Raw genomic sequence first — 21,111 nt, 5'->3', positions numbered from 1 at the left:
AATCACGTAGAACGCCTTCGTAGCCCAAGCGCCAATCAGTCAATAGGAAACCGGAAGCGCGCGGAAGAGGAAAGTCTGGTCGATCGAAAACAAGCTAAGTTAGCAACGGTCATTTGAGCTAGTAAACGTGACGGTCTTTAAACGACACGTCTGACCTTTATTTTAATGTATAAAAATCACCACGGGAAACAGTCAGTCAACTAATTGTCATCGGTGAATGTAGATATTATTGAGCTTGAAAAACTAGCTTTAACTTTATACAAACAGGTGGCTAGCTGATTGTAAACAGTAAGATAACTGCAGCTAACGGCTAGCTAAATTGGCAAACGTTAGTAAGACAACGTCCTGTAGCAGCCATATGCTATTGTCAAGTAGCACCAGTTACAGAAAACAAACCCGAGAGTGAACGCCGCATTCTAAAAGTTGGCTTTCACCCAATTAACTCTGACGTTACAAATAGGTGGGGATAATGCACCACGTCAAGATAAAGACTGAAAGGCCAGGTGAGTAACGCTGCTACATTTTTCACTTTAAATGAATGTAATCGATGATCAAGTCCCCCTGACTTAAGCACACGTATTGCATTTGGTCAGCCACTACCTACATGCAGTGATAAAGTTGCCATGCATTCAAATTAACTCTTCGTTTTGAGTGTGGTCCATTACGTTACTGCTTTTTTTTATTTTTATAAAATCCCAATTGTTTACATCTTATATCAATGCTTCTTCAGATTCAGAGGGTGCTGGTGCACGCAGCCGATTGGATGATGTGCTCAAGGGACTTGTGGAGAGGAGTGAAAGTGAAAAGTCAGTTAATATTAACATGTTAAACTCATCTCATCATTGTCACTATTTTACAATCAGACTAATGTCGTTGTGTTTGAACAGGGAACAAAATGAAGGGGATACTGAAAAAATATCAGCGGATTCCTTAAACAAGTATGAATCAAAAATATTTGTAAAATGTACAGTATAATATGTTGTAGCTGGTGACGTTATTAATAAATAAATACATATCTATATTATTTCAATATTAAATAAATACAAAGTGTTAAAGCTTGTTTTGATATTTCATGTTTTACTTTCCATCTCTAGGGATTTGTCTCCATCATCTGCTGGAAAAAGGCAAGTGTCTTTTTTCTACTGGGTTGACAATACCTTAACATTTTATTTTAATTATCTGCATTTGTAGCTCAAAATCAAACCTTGCCATTTCCTGTTTTATAGTTCTACATTGTTTGCACACCATAATCTAAATCTAAAGGCCCTATGCTTGTTTTGATTTGTCCAGGCCGTCAGCTCGATTCCCACAGCACCGGAGGAAGAAGCGAAAAGAGATGGATGAGGGCATACCAGAAAGCAATCAACACAAACAAAGTAAATGTTTTGAAAATATAAGAAATCATAAAATGTGTCCTTTTTATCCCTGAATTACTGTGTGGTCACCTTACCTACCACTTTATTGCACAACTCCTTACCTTTTTTCTTTCTATTGTCTGTCTTTCTCCCCTTGTTAGATGCTTATATTATTAAGTTGTTTGATCGCAGTGTGGATCTGGCTCAGTTCAACACCAGCACCCCACTGTATCCTATTTGCCGTGCTTGGATGAGAAACAACCCATCTGTTCGAGTGCCGCCTGCTTCCCCGAGCCCCCCCCACAGCATGGTGGAGGACGAGGTGAAGCTACCCATGATACTGGATTATCTTTTTTTTTTATTCACAAGCATATTTTTTGATGGCCAGGAATTGTTTAAAATGAAGCACAGTGTCTGCATCTGAAAATTGTACACGTCTGTATATACTTAAAAAAATACCTAAAAAAATATTTGGACACTAAATAGTTTTACAAAAACCTTTTTATAAGACAAAACGTTAACGGAACATTGCATTTATAATTTGCTCTTACAAACCACTACCACTCTGCAAGTCTGACCTGCGTAAGGCTGCTCCATTGTGGCTAACACATATAAAACTCTTATTAAAGACAGGAGTATTGTGCTCTGCTCCCAGTCCCTTCTGGAAAATACAATTTCAGTGAGCACCTCAAACATAATTCTATATGATGGATGATGGTTGTTGAATGTCTCTACAGAAGATATTTCAGAATCCTTGCTAAACTAAAATGGGATAATTGCATAAACGTTTTGTGTGTTTCATTTGGTAATTGAACCTTTCCATCTAATTGTAAAACTTTAGTTCTGATTTTGATCAATACGTTTTACTTGTGTATAGTACTAAATGCATCCTTAGTTGTTTCTTGCCATTATGCCATGATCTTTGGGAATTATAAATCCAGGAATAATTTATGTAAATAGCTGTTAACCTGTATTTGTACCCACATGTCTTTCTTTCTCCAGATGACAGACATGATGAATGGTAAAGGCCAGATTGTGTACAGACTGCCTCCTCCAACAGCCTGTCCTGTCAACTCATCTGGTGAACCCATCAACCTCAGGATCCCACTGACTGAAAAACCCACTGTTACCAAGGTTCTACAAACAATATGCATGATAATCATTCATTGTCTGAATACTAGTGATATTAAATGACACACATGTATTATAACATAGCTAGAAGGAAAACAAGAGAGGTTTAATAAACTAAATCTGAAAATGTTTTCTTTCCACAGTTGACAGATTCAGCTCCTGTATCAGGTTCTCTCATATGTGACCACATGGAGCGTTGGAAAAAGATAAGGCACAAGTATGTTCTTCATTAAAAGCTCCTTGAAATGAGAATAATTATAAACATTTGCATTGCCCTGTGCACTGTAGTCAACCCACCGTGAGGGCAGGGTTTCACGCATGGGTGTGTTTCTCTTGGTAAACATGAAACATATTTGAATTGTTGCCGGTATCGATTCGGTCACTTTAGAGCAAGTGTGTGAGTAAACCAGATTTTCAAACAACTGGAACCGTCACGGTTTGTGAGATGAGCTGACACATTTCGTTTTTTTAATTACAGATGGAAGGAATGCTCTAACAAGAACCAGTTGAGATACAGCGAGAGTATCAAGGTCCTGAAGGAGATGAAGGAGCTCTATGATCGCTAACTGCCTCGTACTGCAGCTCTCCACCACAGAATGGACTATGCAATTAAAAGGAAGCCACAGTGTAACAGTCCATGTTTGAATAAACACTTATTCAAAGGAAAGCATTAACAGATCCCTCAGCCCTATTAAGACTATATTTTACATCACGGCAGAAAAAAAAGATTATTTGAAGGAGTTTCAAGTTTGCTTCAATTTGCTGTGCTGGAATGTGTTCATGCAGGACTGTATTCATACAATTTTAAGAATTTTGAATAAACAATTCCTCTATCCTGTAGCATCGACATTGAAGTCAATTGTGATTATTTTAAAATGTCAAACTTGCTTCCTTGTCTCTAACACAAGAGTATATGTATAAGAGAATACAGCCAATATTAAAAATACAAGAGGTCCGGCTTGGAGCATTAATAAGTCTATACGTGAAGCCCATAGATAACATTTATGGCTTCACTCACTTTCTTCTGAAATGCATACTAGTAGCATGTTAGTTCTTAATTAACCATCCTATCCATAGGTGACACCAGTAATGCAGCGTGTACAGTATACAAGATCATCCTGCTGACTCCCATTAATCGGCTCTACAACACTGTCGATTGTTCTTTTTTAACATTCAAACATAAAAAATAACAATCGACATTAATCTGAATAGGATATATATACAATATATACAAATACACAAAATTGGACACAGACTATAAAGGGCACAAAGTTTCATTCACTAATGAAAGTCAAACACATGTTTGTTTCCACTGTTTTATTGTGTGCCTGTCACGATAAGCAATTAATTGACTTATTGTACGATAAATAAAAATGAACTCGATAAATTTCCATTTACATGAGGATGTGACTAGCAGTTCGAAAGGATGTACTTCAATTATTATTATATATTATCATTATGTCAGGGGTCTAAAATGGTCATGCAAGGGTGCCGACAATATTATTGTTTATCGCAATAATTTCCTGGAAAATGTATCCAACCAAATGTATTATCGTGAGAGGCCTATACATGAAACACACACACAAACAAATCTACAGACTTACTCCAAACTGCCAAACATATTAATTAACACACTATATTTTGGCCTAGTAGAACAATAAGCAGCAGACTTTTACTTTTTTATCATTTCTACTGGATCTTAGATCTGCGCTTGCGCAATACGGGTCGGCAGTTGCCAGAGAGTATTTTTGTTGGGTTATCTATGGTAGGGCTAACCCATACAGTGGTGGGGTGAAGTCAGTATTTGCAATGTAATTACATACACGCTCCCCCTTGACAGTGAAACGCCACGCGTGAGGTTTAGATTAGTTCCCTGTCTCAATCCAAATTGGACTGTATGAAATAAAAAGGCATATTTGTCTTGTAGTAAATAAAAAGGGCGACCTGGAGCAAATCCTGCAATTTACCCACAGGTGAAAGAGTTGACATGCTGAAAACTGCTGAAAGCCCAACCCCTGTAGGGGGGTCTGGGGGGATTCTCCCCCAGGAGATTTTTTGAAATACTAACATAAAATACACATTCTGGTACTCTCTTGAGAAGAAAAATAAATACATCTCTATTACTACACGACATATTTAAACAAATGAATGCCATTTTAGTTTTTTGTTACTTTGTTCTGAAAGCTGAACCTGCTGCTCCTCACAGAGAGAAGAGGGAAGAGGCTGTGAATTACTTTACATTGTGGATAAGGGTTGATAGCCCCCATTGTTCTGTGTGTCAACATGAAAGACAGCCCACACACCTATCAATCATCAAACCGTGGGGTCTTATTTCATTACGTGTTGATTTCTATCAACACGTAATGTTGTATCGATGTATAGATGTACTCAGGGGTTAAATTGGGATTTGATATGTGGGGGGGCTGTGTTTTTTTTTGGGGGGGGGCAATATATGATGCCCAATCCTAAAGCAACTGCTCCTGTATCAGATGCACTATTTCATGCCACCAATCGAGAAAGTAAACATAGAAAGTATGTCAAATAGACCGTCTTTTTATTAGTATTATTTAACTGGAATGAATTTACATTTGAAATTATTAAAGGTGGGGTAGGTAAGTTTCAGAAACCGGCTCGAGATACACTTTTTGTTATATTCCATGGAATGCTCTTAACATCCCGATAGCAATGAATATCTTAAGTGCTTGACAAAAAATCCATAAAAAAAGTCATCTGTAGAAGCCGTAATACTGTAAAAGTACATCCAATCCGTTTAGCCGGGCCGGCTAAACGGATTGGATGACCTACCTGCCTGTCAGCCTTCCATCGGGGCACAAACTTATCTCGTGCCCTCATTGGTCATGTGCGCGTTCGTGTGTGTTGGGGGAGGGGCTCTGTGAGGAAGTGGCAGATTTTCTCCGGTTGTGTATTTTCAAATTCTAGCGATCGCGAGCCGGTTTCTCAAACTTACCTACCCCACCTTTAATATATACACAAACATTTTTCACAAATTACAGACCTTCAAATTGCCATTTTAAGTCAACATTTCCCTGCACACTTACTCAAGAACATTAAAAAACAACTATATGAGTACAGAGACATATTATCTGAATTGATTGAGGAATGAAAGTCCACATCAATATAAGCAGTTCAACAACATTACTGTATGTACGACCAGCTACTTCATCAAATCCCAGATGGGCTGATAGGGGAAGCCTGTGTAGTCGTGCATCTTTGTCTACAGGCTAAATGGTCTGCAGACCTTCTGGTAGCTACCCACTTCCTCACATATTTTGTGGGGTCCCAAGAGGTAAGAGGAGGTCCAACCATTTGAATGAACATTAGAGCAGAGACATTTTGAGTTTTCAGGTTGTGAGCGCATTGATATTACAACTGCATTCATTTCTGAGAAACCCCTCTCACACTCTGCACTGCTCACAGCAATGGTTTCCACTGCATTCTTAAGCTTTAGAAGGGACATGTGCATCGGCACACTGGCATTCTCCTTAAAGTCCCTATAACTTTGCTTAACACCAGAGAATCCAATTTTCAAAAGAGTGCATAGCTCTCTTATTTCACACTCACCATACATACATGGTAGAGGGCTTGGCCATGTCTTTGTATCAAGAACATTGACCTTTTGAAAGAGGGATTCCTCTTCACTGAGTATGGCCGGTTATTTTTTGCAATGTAGTATGCCGTTCTAAAGACATTATGGGTGGAAGCCAAAATGTCTTTTTGAGTTTTTAGAAAGCTTGATTTTAAAGCTTCTTCATTTTGTCTTTGTCCTGTGCTAATTTGTGACTCTGTGAGACACTATGTTCATTTATTTTCTTTCTCAAAGATTTCATTTGCTTCTCATTGCTGTTGCCATATGGGCCTACCCTACAGTTCTGCCATTCAGTAGAGAATGAGCACCTCTGTTTCCCTGTTCTCATCGCCCCAAGGGATCCCGCTTCCCTGCATGATTTGCATCCCATTTTTTTTATTTCCAACTATTAGAAATGTATATTTCTGTGTAAAATATTCCAATTGACTTTGATTCCAGCAGTCAGGCAAGTTGTCAGCCTTTCCTACACTGCTTCCCTGCTCTGCTCCTCTGTCCTCCTCAGGCTGCTCTGCTCTCCTCAGCCTGCTCTCCTCTCCTCAAGTTCCTCCACTCCCTTCCCTTCTTTATGCTGCTCTGATCCTCTCTCTTTTCCAAGCTGCCCTGCTCGCCCATCACCTGCCTTGTTCTGCTCAACTCTGCATTTAAATGTAGGATAATTAACAAAGGAACTTATGGTGAATAAATAAGATACACATGGCTTTGACACGCTAAGTAGCAGTGATGTCTTGATACCTTTTTAAGAAGTCTATAACTTTCCTCCTTTTTGCTTCACTCATTTCTGCATCATGCCTCACTTTAAACTCTGAAACTTTCAAAGAGAAAGGAAATAAATATATGCATATCTCAGCTTTATGCACACACATACATAGCATCAGGCTGGGGCCAGTTGTTTCATGAGAGGGGTACAATAAAAGCAGGTTAAATTGACAAAGACAGTATATAGTAATTTTGTAAAAATAAACATAAAATACAATAATTGGTATTTGTTTTGGTAAATGTAAGTGACAATTTAATTAAAAAACATAAACAGTATTTGCTTTTATAAGGTAATGAACAGTTTAATCTCCACTGTACATCCGGGTCTCTGATTTGATTTAATTCCAATAAATCGTAATATTGTAACCTTTTTTTTGGAATTTGAAAAGTGCGTCATCTTATTTATGTTCCCTACAGCTAGAAAGAGTGTTTTATTGATTTTTCGAATTATTAAGAACCTTAAACATATAGAAAGAAAAGTTTTAATATGTATATATTTTGTGTGTTAACATATAATATAGGCATGCTGCATACATTGTTAAAAATATGCGAGGGGCATGACGTCAGAGCATTTTCCTATGTGCCGGTGCTTAGCCCCGGACAGCCCCGGCCCAATTTAACCCCTGGATGTACTACAGCAAAAGTATTCTCCGTCGGGACTTCCTGCAACACCACGCCGTTATCTTGATTCTGATTGACCAGAAGACACATTATCAAAGATGTTCTATTGAGAAGACGATCACTACCTGACAAAAGTTTTCAAAACCGTTTCTAGTCTTCAGTATTCTTGTTTTTGGCGTGAGAATAGTTTGGGCAGAGTGAGAGCGTGAGATTGAGGGTGAAAGCGTGTGTCACACGCCAGATGCGTGAGAGTTGGCAACCCTGGAATCTTGTATGTCTTGTATGTCTTAGGCTTCCTAATGACGTCACGGGATTTCGCGGCAGCCATGTTGGAGTACCACTCGTACCACTCTACTGGCGGGAGCGTTCAAAAATGGCGAAAATGAAAGGATACTACGAATCACTAAACCCGGAGGATAAGACCGTTTACAGAGACAAATGTGCGTCGATTGGTTCGGTGGACCCTTATTTGATTCCCGTTAATGATTACAGCACCGACATAAATTCATGGCCTTCACTTTCCTACTTTGATATCGTGAACTACCTCGTTTTTTCGCCTATTCCATTGTACACCATGGAGGAAATGAAGGCGTACAAAGGACTCGATGCACATAACCAGTTCACATCCGGGTGGATCCGCGACGTTTGCGTTGCATATCAAGGAGATGTGGCTGTAATAGCTGGAAAAGTGAGTAAATATTTCGTGAGGTCCTCTTCAGCTGGCTTTTTAAATATCCCTAAAGTCCCCCAAAATGAAATGGGTGAGGCTGCACTACCCTACCAAGAAATATCAGAGGCCAACTCAGTGGACATTTTTAAACACCAGCTTTGTATTTATGTTTACTTTAATTTATAGGGATATTGTTGCATCAATAAACTTAGTCTTGTGTCTTATTATTTATTTTTATTATCATACCTTTTACCTCCTCCTGTCTCTTAACCTGTTAAAATGTTATATGTTGTTGCTATGCTGCATGCACCTGTAAAGGTCTTAACATCTGATCTGAGGGGAATTTCTTGTGGTTTATTTTTAACTTGTGATGTGTGCCATTTTGTAAAGCACTTTGAGCTACACGTGCTTTATGAAAAGGTCTTTATAACTAAAGCTTTATTATATATTGCAATATATTTAAATTACAAAAGTTGTGAACCTATTCTTGGTTGTCAGCTTCTGTTATGGGCTACCTAGCATAGGAATATGACAAGAGCTGACCACCCACTGGTTGTGTAAACAATCAGTATTTGAAAGTAAAGTTGGACCAAAATATTGGTGGTTCTAAATAGTCAACAATCCAATAATATTTTTGTATTTTATTTTTCAGGTATTGCATTCTCAGAGTATTGGGCTGCCGCCAACATGTCCGTGGGTACTGATGAAGAAGGATGGTGCCGTCATCACAGCTAACTGCAACTGCAAGGCTGGTTTGGGATCGACATGTACCCATGTTGCATCTCTCCTGTTCTACATTGAAACATCTGTACGGATACGTGATGCCAAGACAGTTACCCAGGAAAAGGCGTATTGGCTTCTACCTGGATCAGTGAAGGATGTAACACCTTCCCCTGTTGCTGACATTGACTTTAGTTCGGCTAAAACACGAAGGAATCGTTTAAGCCAAGCAATTGACAGTCTTGGTGATGCAGCTAATTTAACAACAACAACAACAACACCACCACTTTTACGTCACTCGAGGGAAATTCCAAAAGCGACAGATGCTGAGCAACAGTCTTTCCTGGCATCACTGAAATCTACTGGAAGGAAGTGTGCAATATTGACAATCTCAGCTCCACACAATGCCGATTTTGTCCCAAAAGTGACTTTGTCAACATTTCCTAAGCCGCTTTCTAGTTTAAAAAGTGAGAACTGCCTAGAAATGGACCATAAAGCGCTTACAGAACATTGCCAAGGGATCAATGTAGCTATCACCAAGCCGGAGGCGGATGTCATTGAGAAGGCAACAAAAACACAGGCCAAATCCAAACTCTGGTATCGATACAGAGCTGGGCGGATTACAGCATCTCGTATGAAGGCAGCATGTTCAACAAGTGCAAGTAAACCATCGCTTAGCTTGATTAAAGCTATTTGTTACCCAGAAGCCACAAATTTAAAACTGCAGCTACTGAATGGGGATGTAATCACGAGAAATCAGCACGTGAAGATTACATTGCAATTATGAATCAACATGACAGTTTCATTTGCCAGGATTCTGGGCTCGTGTTATCGCCAACATTTCCATATTTAGGTGCTACTCCAGATGGTGTTGTGTCCTGCAAGTGCTGTGGTGTAGGTGTTTTGGAAATTAAATGCCCCTACTGTGTTGCTGCACCGTCAGACCATACATGTCTGGAATCACGTGATGGACAGGACAGGCTGAAGAAGACCATGCCTATTTCTATCAAGTGCAGACCCAGTTATTTCTATGCGATGTTGAATATGCTGACTTTGTTCTGTGGGTGAATGGAAAGATTCATCTTGAACGCATAACCCCAGATATTGACTTTTGGGAGAAGGTACACCCCAAAGCTCATGAATTCTTTCAGAAGGTCATTCTCCTCGAGTTGAGTGGGCAATTCTTCACCAGAATTCCCAGTGCAACTACACCAGTCTCCATTACTGCACCAAAAAGGCCTCTCTGCCTGATACCAGACCCTGCTGTATGTGCCACTCTGACTCAGCCAACCGATACCCAACCACTGGTACCCAAATGGTGCCTTTGTCGTGGAGAGGAAAAGCTTCCCATGATAGGATGTGATAACACAAATTGTGAAACTACCTGGTTTCATTTTGAATGTGTTGGTATAACAGTTGCCCCCAAAGGAAGCTGGTATTGTGACAAATGTCATCAGCATGTCCCCTCTCAAAAGAAACAGAAGTATTAATCAATCTGAATGACAGTGTATATATTTATGTGATTATATATGAGGTGTTTTGCACTTTGTGTGTATGGTTTTGTGAATGTGTTTTGAGAAAATAAGCCCTGCTTTCAAAAAATGTGTTTTAGCATTGAAAAAAACTGTAATATGGACACAATGTTAATGTATCTCTGTTATGTGAGGTGATCTCTGCAGCTTACAGTTAAAGGAGCATACTTGTTTTTCACCCTTTTTCAATGGGTAAATTGGAAACCTGTAATAAATATAATACTTTGCCCTTTCAATTGTTTTTTTCCAAATGTATTTACCCAAGCTTGAATATTCTACCAGTACTATTCTAGTGCGCAGTGCAGGTCTGAAACCACATTCAAGCAATTTGGGATGTGTCCAATCTGACAATAGAAAACTTGAGAGAAAAACATTAATCTTCCATGCCTGAAAACATCTTAAATAATTGTTCAAACATTCCCCTACACAACCAAACCCCAAATCACTTTTCTGATTATCAAGACATTTAATTGACCAAGTACAACATTGACAATAATGTAATAATAATTACAATACAAACATATCATATTTTTCAATCTGATATGGGTTGATTGGGGTGTAACAGAATGTAAAGGCTCAATCAACGGGTATTACAGTATCACACACATTATTCAGGTCGCAGCACACTTCAGCTATTTTATCCATCAATGTAATTCCATCCACATCTTTAGAAAGTAAAAAATCTATAGGAATTGGTCCTCCCAAAATGGTATATCGCTGCCTTACACATCCTATGACACGCTCAACATGAATTCGCACGTTAGCAATTTTCCTTGTGTCAATAACATCTTTCATTGATAATTGTTTCCGGCCTTTCATGAATGCAGGCACCTTAACCTCAGCACACATGAAACCCACTGAGTCACTTATATTGAAACCTCGGTCTGCCAAAATCAAATCACCAGGCAAAATGTTATCTAAGAAGCCACAATTTTCTGTAATATGCTTATCACTGGACCTGCCACCCCATGCCCTTGAAATGAATGATATAACACCCTGCGGACAGATTCCTATGAGAAATGTTATGGTGTTGTGATGTTTGTAGTTTGACCAAGTCTGAGCCCGTGCCATTAAATTTGATGGCCTGTCAATGAAAACTTCAAAGCAGTCTATTATAACAGCCACTTTAGTACCAAAATGAGTGCGGAAATCCATAGGCATCGTCAGTTGGAGTTCCTCTCGAGATGGCCACTTCAAAAGGAAACTCATACGTTTAAACATGACGTCGATAATCAAGGTAAACACACGGGATACTGTAGACGTGGATGTGTTGAATTTATAAGCCAGCTCTTGCAGGGGTTGGTTTAATCTTAATTTCATTAGTGTCAGTATAAACTGTTGAAATTTAGACAGTGAACTCTTAGCGTTCACACTGATGTGCAGTTCCACAAGATTGTATACCATCATTAGAATGGCAAAAGTAGGAAGTCCAGTGTAGAACCGCACACGGTCATCATCGCCCTTAAATGTACTCTCTGAAATTGTGGACTTTACAAGCTTTTCTTTTAAGTTAACATTTTCTGTTGTTACATTATTAATTTCAAATGACATTTTGTCAATCATTTCACCAGTCAAATCAGTCTGAGTTGCAGTGCCAGTCTCTGGTTCAATCATTCCTTCTTCTGCCCCAGTGGCTCCCAGGACTGGTGCGGGCTCTTCTGGAGATGGAATATCAGACACCATGCTGGAGAGATCAAGTGGTGCGATGGATGACCTTTTTCTGGCGCGTTTATACCTGGCATGTGTAGCAGGGGAAGGTGCTGTAATTTTCTCGTGGCCCAATTTGACAGACGGTGCCCAGTCAGGATGATTTTTGTCAAAAAGTGCCACTGGTTTACCTGCAAATAAATCAGATTGTAGGTCAGTTATATCCTGGGTGAACTGTTAATTAATACAAATGTGACCTCTTTTGACAGGCGAAGTCAGACTTTAGATATATTTAAAATGCTGGTGTCAAGACATTGGAACATGACAAATAATTGAGGAAACCAAAAGCCTCTGAAAAGGTGCCAGGGACTGTACAGCCTTTACTGTTTACATATAATCAAATGGCCAGTAGGGGGAGGAATTTCTTTAAATTACAGTTAAACGAAGCACTGCAGGGGATTGACAGACTGGTGGGAAGATGACCTGAGCCAAGGGATGACTTTGTTTTGTAGATACTCCACAATCTGATATGTCGATCGATGACACAGACTCCAGGATTCATATGTCCTTGTTAAGATACATGTCTTAATAAGTGGGTTGTATGTTGATTTTGAATGTTTGTATGTAAAACCTGACACTTACCTGACGTGAAATGATCCCCACAAACGCGAGTATAGTTGTGGTTGGATGGTTTGAGATCCTCCCGTCCGATCCTATTGAGCCATGTTTCCCGTCGACGCTTTGAAAGTGCATACATTGCTTCACCCTGGTGTGTTATAACCGCCGGCAGCCTGTAAAATGACTTTGGCCCCCTGTTTCGATCACCTCTGTTGCCGCAGCCAACAATAGCACAGAAGTTCACCATTATATGTCCGATAAAAAACAGGTATGCTATGAGTATTACGGTGTTTGTTTTGGTACTCCAGTATGGCCGCTGGGCTGACGTCGCGTCACCCGTGACGTCATATGCAAAGCCTCTATACACGCTACACAAGCTAGAATGACAACACAACACAGGTGCACTCACTAACTCGTCCGTGGTGCAACACACACTATACAACCCAGTGAATTGTGTCCCGTAAATGTCACCAGTGTAAACATAATTATGTAAATAACCCAATTTACGTTCTGTGAAACGGAAAAGGATATTACATTGTTTTTGTTACTTTTGTTGCAGTGTCTTAAATGTAATTTAGGTTAACTTCCTGTTTTATTTAATTTTTATTATTACCTCTTGGGTTGCCGTACGGCCAATGCGTGACGTCATTGGTAAGCGTAACCATAGATATATATATATATATATATATATATATATATACACTAGATGGCTCACACGCGCTGCTGGCCGATGGAGACCGACGTTGCCACTTGGCCGCCATCTCGCTACAGGCAGTGCTCTCATTCATAACATTATGGTTTACTATTTAAATAACCATAGCTTGCTCAATTTTCAACCGATTTTCAAACGGTTTGGTTTTTTATAAACATCAAAGATGTAGTTATGATACTGCATACTTATAATCATGGACTTTCATATGAAAATAACATTAATCAGATAAAGCAATAGCTACACACACACACAAGGTATTTATATTAAATATTTGCCGGTGTATATATTTCCATTTATTTTATTATATTGTCAATATTTAAAATAAATTATAAATAAATTATAAAATTAAAATACATTTATATTTTATATATAACAATCGGTCTCATGTTACCACTCTGTAAACCAAGAGTTGTTAATTGAGCAATGCCTTAGCTTGAAGAACAGGGACACAACTAATGACAATAGCATATGTTGGTATATTATTTAGATATTCACACCTTTATCAGAAGAACCAAACCAACATAAAATGTGCTCACAGACAGGCCAGTTCTGTCTAATTTATCACAATTATTTTTGACATGAGATCTTCATATCATCCTAGTTTTGTATTTAGTTTCTAGATTTGTAAACAAATCCAGAACCTTTGAAATATGTTATTGAAAAAAGACCAAGAATAATATAAACTGTACCATATGTCCTTCTGTAGTCCATTTGTGGTTTGTCTTGACTCACCCCGGCTGATATATCACAAAATCCACTGTTTAAATTGTTCCCTATATTGCCCCTATGCCCCTGTAAGGTGTCCTTGGGTGTTATGAAAGGCGGCCCCCCAACATAAATGTATTATTATTATTAAGAAGAACAACTTGGTATGGTGTGGAGGGGATGTAGGAAGCAGGAGCAGCTGGGGAGAGATGGGGCTTCAAGGTTCAAGGTTATTTGTTTTAAATGTGTCTTGCACACAATAAAATAAAATACAGTATACCACAAAACCAATAAGACACACAGTGACACATGGCACACTAACAATCAATCATCGTCCAGCCTCAGCTTTGGTATTCTTTCACAACCATGTTATGGGTTTATTAGACTGAGCAAACATAAACATATGTGGTGATCCCACGGGTTCTTGTTTGCAGACAGTGTCGATTGGAGCATCCGTAGGCTGCACAAAAGTCCGGCATAGTCAGGTACTTCTGTAAACACAAAGCCAGCAAATTCCTGTATCATAATGCAAGATGTTTTTAACAAGCCAAACCACTTGGAAGAAATCATGTGTAACTTAAGTTATGTTGAAAAGAAAGAGCAGTTCTGCCTCTCCCACTGGTGTAAAGTTGCTGGGTGAACTTTGTAATACTAGGTCTCACTGACAGCCTCTTGTTATTAGCCAGCTAATAAATACAACCACATACACAAAGAAAAGCTGCAATTTCAACATGTCCAAGCATCCTGTATCATAGCCATGCTAATAATGTTTATAATAAACCAAACCGTTTGTAAATCAGTCAAGATTTCAGCGAGTTACGAGTATTTTTGTGCAGATCACTCACCTTACAACAGCTACCATAACGCGAATCAGAGTAACTGTTGACTGTAGCAAGATGGCGGCCAGTCAGCTACGCTGGAAAATCTCCCATGAGCCATCTAGTGTTTATATATATCTATGAGCGTAACGGACCATAGATATATATATAAACACTAGATGGCTGTGGGAGAGGCAGAACTGCTCTTTCTTTTCAACATAACTTAAGTTACACATGATTTCTTCCAAGTGGTTTGGCTTGTTAAAAACATCTTGCATTATGATACAGGAATTTGCTGGCTTTGTGTTTACATTCATGTTATGAATGAGAGCACTGCCTGTAGCAAGATGGCGGCCAAGTGGCAACGTCGGTCTCCATTGGCCAGCAGCGCGTGTGAGCCATCTAGTGTATATATATATCTATGTAACGGACCCCGAGCAGATCTGCCCGATCGGTACTGCGCATGTGCGAGATAGTCCGGAAGTCCGGACGGCAACCCAAGATGGACACTTGACACAGTGGCTTTTAGCAAAGCTCAAAAAGAAAAACCGAGAGAGATGAGTTATTGTTATTACAACGTGACTTCACTATTATTTAACAACTCTTTTTATGGGGTTCTTTTATTTAGAGTTATGTACATTGTCAGAATAAGTGAGAAATTAATTTAACTTCTGTTAGACAGCCATATGCCATACATGTTTGCATACATTCACAGTAAATATGTATTCAGTATGATAGCTGTCTAACAGAAGTTAAATTCATTTCTCACTTATTCTGACAATGTACTTAACCCCAAATAAAAGAACCCAATAAAAAGAGTTGTTAAATAATAGTGAAGTCACGTTGTAATAACAATAACTCATCTCTCGAGTTTTCCTTTTGAGCTTTGCCAAAAGGCACTGTGTCAATGTTGTCCTACTTGGGTTGCCGTCCGGCGTTGTCCAATATGTCGGACCATCTCGCACATGCGCAGTACCGATCGGGCAGGGGGACGGATCGGGTAGTGACACCCCGAACACATCTGGTACCTACACCGGCTGAACGGATTGGATGGCCTATACCTGCCTGTCAGCCTTCCATCGGGGGCACACACTTATCTCGTGCCCTCATTGGTCATGTGCGCGTTCGTGTGTGTTGGAGGAGGGGCTCTGTAAGGAAGTGGCAGATTTTCTCCGGTTGTGTATTTTCTAATTCTAGCGATCTCGAGCCGGTTTCTCAAACTTACCTACCCCACCTTTAAGTACATACAACTTAAAATTACATTTAAATCATGTGGTAAAACAAGTTGGAACAACTTAATCTTTTGAATAATCAACTTCAAAACTTGTGTTTATGCTACCAATTATTAAGTAAGTGGTAATTAAAAACACCTCTGATTGTAGAGGAAAAGCCTTCTCCCCTAACTCAAATAACTTTGTTGCTTTAACACAATTTCATTAGAAGTTGTCTTAACTCAATAAACATTGAGGCAAACTGTTGCGTTGATTTTATTTGTTGAGCCGAGGCATTTGTTTTTAGAGTGTATGTACTACAGTATACATATTTACAAAACTGCAGAGCAGCGACCCTTTGAATTGCAAGTGTCATTAGGAGGCACAATTTATATAATTATAAAACAACCTTAATTATTAGTACTTTCTATTTCTAGGGTCGTCTTCTAATTCACTTTAGACAATCAAACATAGTGGTATATCAAGATTAGTTAATTCCCAAACTAAGAAAGGCTTACACAGTACAATGTGCACTCCCATAGTTGTCTTTTCTTAATATTTCTGATTTGTGGTGTGCCATAGAGTAATCTAGAGGATCTGATTCACAAAGTACTTTTGCAAATGCAAGAAGTCAAGCATACCATTTTGGTTTCCTGTAAGATAAAAAAACACTGAAGAAGGAAGAGAACAGCTCATCAAAAATATGTTTTTATTCACTGTATAAAAATGCATACAGCGCAATTATTGAAGCTCAGCTTTGTGTGACAGTATTATGCAGCTATTGAGGCATGTCAAAACAACATTTGTAAATAAGCTCGAAATTGTATTGCTTACAAGTAAGTAAGTAAGTACGAGTCCTCACTAACACTAAGAAAGTGGATCACATCACTCCAGTTCTGAAGTCTTTACACTAGCTTCCTGTGTGTCAAAGAATATATTTCAAAATATTGCTGCTGGTTTATAAAGCACTGAATGGTTTAGGCCCAAAATACATTACTGACCTCCTGCTAAACTATGAACCATCCAGATCTCTCAGGTCTTCAGGGACTGGTCTGCTTTCTGTCCCCAGAGTCAGAACTAAACATGGTAAAGCAGCGTTCAGTTATTATGCTCCAAATATCTGGAACAAACTCCCAGAAACCTGCAGGTCCGCTGCAACTCTTACTACTTTTAAATCCAGGCTGAAGACTTTTCTTTTTGTCGCTGCTTTTAATTGAACTATTCATATCTTAAACTGCACAGTAACTTTTATCCATGTACTTTTTCTTGTAATGTTTAATTGAACTATTCATATTTTAGACTGCACTGTAACTTTTATCCATGTATTGTTCCTTAATGTTTATTTTATTAGCTTTTCTTTTTTAATGCTTAATGTCTTTCATTTTTTTTTTGTAAAGCACTTTGAATTGCCTTGCGTTGAAAAGTGCTATATAAATAAACTTGCCTTGCCTTGCCTTACAACACTTAAAAGTAAAAAAACACATTACTGTGCACATTATCATGTAATTTTAAGCATTTCCATATCTGATGAATTTATGGGTATCATTTCATTGTACAAAATAATTAATTCTTATACACAGACATTCGTATTTACATTGCAAGGCCACAGCACACCCTACACAATTATTGATCTTGAGAACTTTGTGATTTCATCAAAAATAGATTTGATAGTTAAAAAAAAAAGGTGGAACTTGTCACAGGTGCAACAAAATAACGGGTGTCAGAGATAAGTGTAGACACCTGTTAGGGGTGATAATATAGAGAACATAAAAATGCACAAATATACAAAATATCATCAATCATTCTCTGGACTAATCTATCGACACTCCATGATCAGTTCCTACTTTACTTTTGTGATAATTGATTACAAGTATCATATACTCTGACTAATCTTCATCAGTGCCCAGTGTCTCTCCCTCCGTGCAATGATAAAAAACTGGTTATGTGGTTGAACAAGTGGCTGGGCCTTTCATCTCCACGGGTGCAGTAGAGTCAGATTTACCAGAAATCCGTGAAAGGTAGGACGTCATGGAGCGAGAGGACGTAAATGACAAGTGGTCCTCAGCCAGTGCACTTTCTAGTGCAAAGCACACGGATTGCTTGAGCTTCTGCTGGAATTCATGACACATGAAAACATAGAGAATGGGATTCAGGCAGCTGTTCATAAAACACAGACTCAAAACCAGAGGACCAACAATCTGAACAATGATGATATCGAGATTTGGGTTATAAGAGTGTACAAAAATAAAAACATGGAAGGGCAACCAGCAGATGAAGAATGCAAGAACGACAGAGAAAATGACCCGACAACATCTCTGTTTTCTTGGCTTTTTCAGGTGCCCAGCACGAACAACTATGGCCACATAAGAGACACATATTACCAGGAATGGGATCAGGAAGCCCATAACAAATCGAAATATGTCAAGAATCCATGTTTGTTTGGATTTAGCATAACATATTATCTTCTCCCCATGAGGCCAAACCTCTCGAAAATGTGCATATGGAGCGCTGCAGATCCCAGCAGTAATCCAGATGACAGCGCATATGATCCGGGCTTTGCCAACGGTACGCTTGTTTTGTGCCCACACCACGAACCAGATTGAGAAGCAACGATCCACACTTATGGCTGTCAGAAGAAAGATACTGGCAAACATGTTGACTACAATCACAAAGGTTTTGAACTTGCATAATACTAGTCCAAACATCCAGTGGTTTCCCTGAGAGGTAGAAATGATTGTGAAAATCAGAAAGGTTGAAAAGAGGAAGTCAGCCAGGGCCAAGTTGAGAAACCAAACTGAGTTGACCGTTCTCTTCATCCTGCAGCCTGTCACGTAGATGACTAGACTGTTGCCAATAGTCCCAAATGCAAATATCAAGCAGTAGATGACCAGCGAAGTTGTTTGTAGGGCCCTGCCAACCTTACCATCTTCTTGTTCATCCACAGTGGAGTTGGTGTATTCTAATGAGTAGTAGGTGTCATCTAATGAGGAGTTGGTGTCTACGTAACCATTGACTGTTAGCAGGCTCAATGTCGAGTCAAGGCAACATAATAAAGGAGACGGTAGCCGAAGTAGTCAAAAGAAGAATTTAATTAATAATTACCACCATGGTTGGACAAAGGAAATATAAAGTAATGACAGACAAGAACACGTACTGCACAGACAGGATCAGCCACAGACAAAGGGGAAAGCAGAATCCTTATACATGAGGTAATGACGAGACAAGACACCTGGGTTAATTACAAATGGGTACACCTGGAGGAGAAACGATAAGGACTACAAAACCATAACAGGACCTGTTATGATAAACCATCACACCACCTCAAGGATAAATAGCACCCCCTCACCCTGTCTACAGCCGTGATAGCGCGTCAGCCAACACATTGTCCTTGCCCTTGACGTGAACCACGTCAACATCAAAGGCCTGCAGGAAAAGGCTCCAGCGCATTAGCCGCTGGTTCGAATTCCGCATCCTGCCTATAAAGACCAACGGGTTGTGGTCGGTGTATATTTTAATCGGTACCTGGGATGAACCGACATACACCTCGAAATGGGAGAGAGCCAAAATCAAGGCCAAAGCCTCCTTTTCAATTGTGGAATAGCGCCGCTGGTGTATATTAAACTTTTTAGAAAAATACGACACCGGATGTTCTATACCCCCGTCATCGTCCTGCAGAAGTACCGCGCCTGCGCCCAGCTCACTAGCATCCACAGCCAACTTGAAAGGCTTTGTGAACACAGGCGCTGCGAGGACAGGAGCACTGACCAGGATGGACTTTAATTGCTGAAACGCAAAAGTGCACCTAGGCGTCCACTGAAATGGGATCTTCGGGCTCAAGAGATCTGTGAGGGGAGAAGCTACCGCTGAGAAGTTCCTGCAAAAACCCCTATAATACCCCGTCATCCCCAGAAAACACCGGAGGTCCCGACGTGTAGCAGGCTCTGGAAAGCCAAGTATCGCCTCCACCTTGGAGTGGACAGGGCGGACCTCCCCCCGCCCCACTACCTTGCCAAGATAGGTGACGGTCGCCCTGCCAAACTCGCACTTGGCCAGGTTCAGGGTCAAGTTTGCCTGACCAAGCCGGTCAAAAACTTCCCGCAAACTAACCATGTGCCCCTCCCAATCGTCAGAATAGATGACGAGGTCATCGAGATAGGCCTCACAATTAGCTACGCCTGACAGAACACGATTCACCAGCCTCTGGAAAGTCGCAGGCGCGTTGCGCATACCAAACGGCATTACCGTATATTGCAGGAAACTGTCAGGTGTCACAAACGCAGAAATTAGTTTAGCGCGATCCGTAAGTGGCACCTGCCAGTATCCTTTCAGCAAATCCAGCTTGGTTACATAAGACGCACTCCCCACCCTGTCGACACAGTCCTCCATTCTGGGCAATGGAAAACTATCAGGCCTAGTCACGTCATTTACTCGGCGAAAATCCGTACAAAACCTATCTGTCTTGTCTGACTTATCAACCAACAAGCACGGCGAGCTCCATGGGCTGAAACTGGGCTCAGCGATATTGTTAGTGAGCATGTATTCCACCTCTTTCTGTAACCGTGCCCGCTTATATGGATTCACGCGATACGCGTGCTGTTTAATGGGTAATGCCTCCGCCACATCGATATCATGTTGTAATACGTTAGTGCGCGAAGGAATATCGGAGAACAGCTCACAATGAGACCCAACCAAACCCCTGATATCATCTCGCTGCGTTGTTGATAAATGGCCAAGATGACAGTCAAGAGTGATCAATGACTCAGTGTTTGTCAACCGTCCCTCCACGACCGCCTTGGACGGAATAATGACGTCATCTTCCAGTTCTCCAACCCCCTCTGAAAAACAAAGACTGTCATTACTCTCATCAACGCTAGATGGCGCCAACATACAAACTGACACCGGCACAGTGGACACACTCGCAGAGGGCACAACAATACTGTCAATAGGATTCACCAGAGGCTCCCTCACATAATATGGCTTAATCATATTAACATGACACAAGCGAGTC

General features: G+C 40.0%; 2 protein-coding genes and 1 long non-coding RNA gene across 3 annotated transcripts; 1 reads left to right on the top strand and 2 right to left on the bottom strand.

Moving 5' to 3' along the window:
* The first annotated feature begins 51 nt into the window (after positions 1-51).
* lin37 (lin-37 DREAM MuvB core complex component) lies at positions 52-3,333 on the top strand. Its single transcript, XM_034101902.2, has 9 exons — positions 52-503; positions 731-806; positions 888-938; positions 1,095-1,124; positions 1,291-1,376; positions 1,517-1,677; positions 2,358-2,489; positions 2,630-2,703; positions 2,965-3,333. The coding sequence occupies exons 1-9, from the start codon at positions 470-472 to the stop codon at positions 3,050-3,052; spliced, it is 732 nt and encodes a 243-aa protein (XP_033957793.1). The 5' UTR covers positions 52-469; the 3' UTR covers positions 3,053-3,333.
* A 7,501-nt stretch (positions 3,334-10,834) lies between these two features.
* On the bottom strand, positions 10,835-13,003 carry LOC117461204 (uncharacterized). The gene is made up of 2 exons (XR_011644616.1): positions 12,682-13,003; positions 10,835-12,230 (listed from the first exon to the last, which is right to left on the bottom strand). It is a non-coding gene; the product is annotated as an uncharacterized lncRNA (long non-coding RNA).
* A 1,409-nt stretch (positions 13,004-14,412) lies between these two features.
* On the bottom strand, positions 14,413-19,162 carry LOC139435404 (chemerin-like receptor 1; the record flags this gene model as incomplete). The annotated part of the gene is made up of 2 exons (XM_071206055.1): positions 14,413-14,565; positions 18,106-19,162. Coding segments are annotated over 2 exons (1,179 nt in total), but the record flags the coding sequence as incomplete, so codon positions are not given.
* Positions 19,163-21,111: the final 1,949 nt, after the last annotated feature.

Source organism: Pseudochaenichthys georgianus, chromosome 16, assembly GCF_902827115.2.
Source record: "Pseudochaenichthys georgianus chromosome 16, fPseGeo1.2, whole genome shotgun sequence".
NCBI lineage: Eukaryota > Metazoa > Chordata > Actinopteri > Perciformes > Channichthyidae > Pseudochaenichthys > Pseudochaenichthys georgianus.
This window is presented reverse-complemented; position numbering and strand designations above follow the sequence as displayed.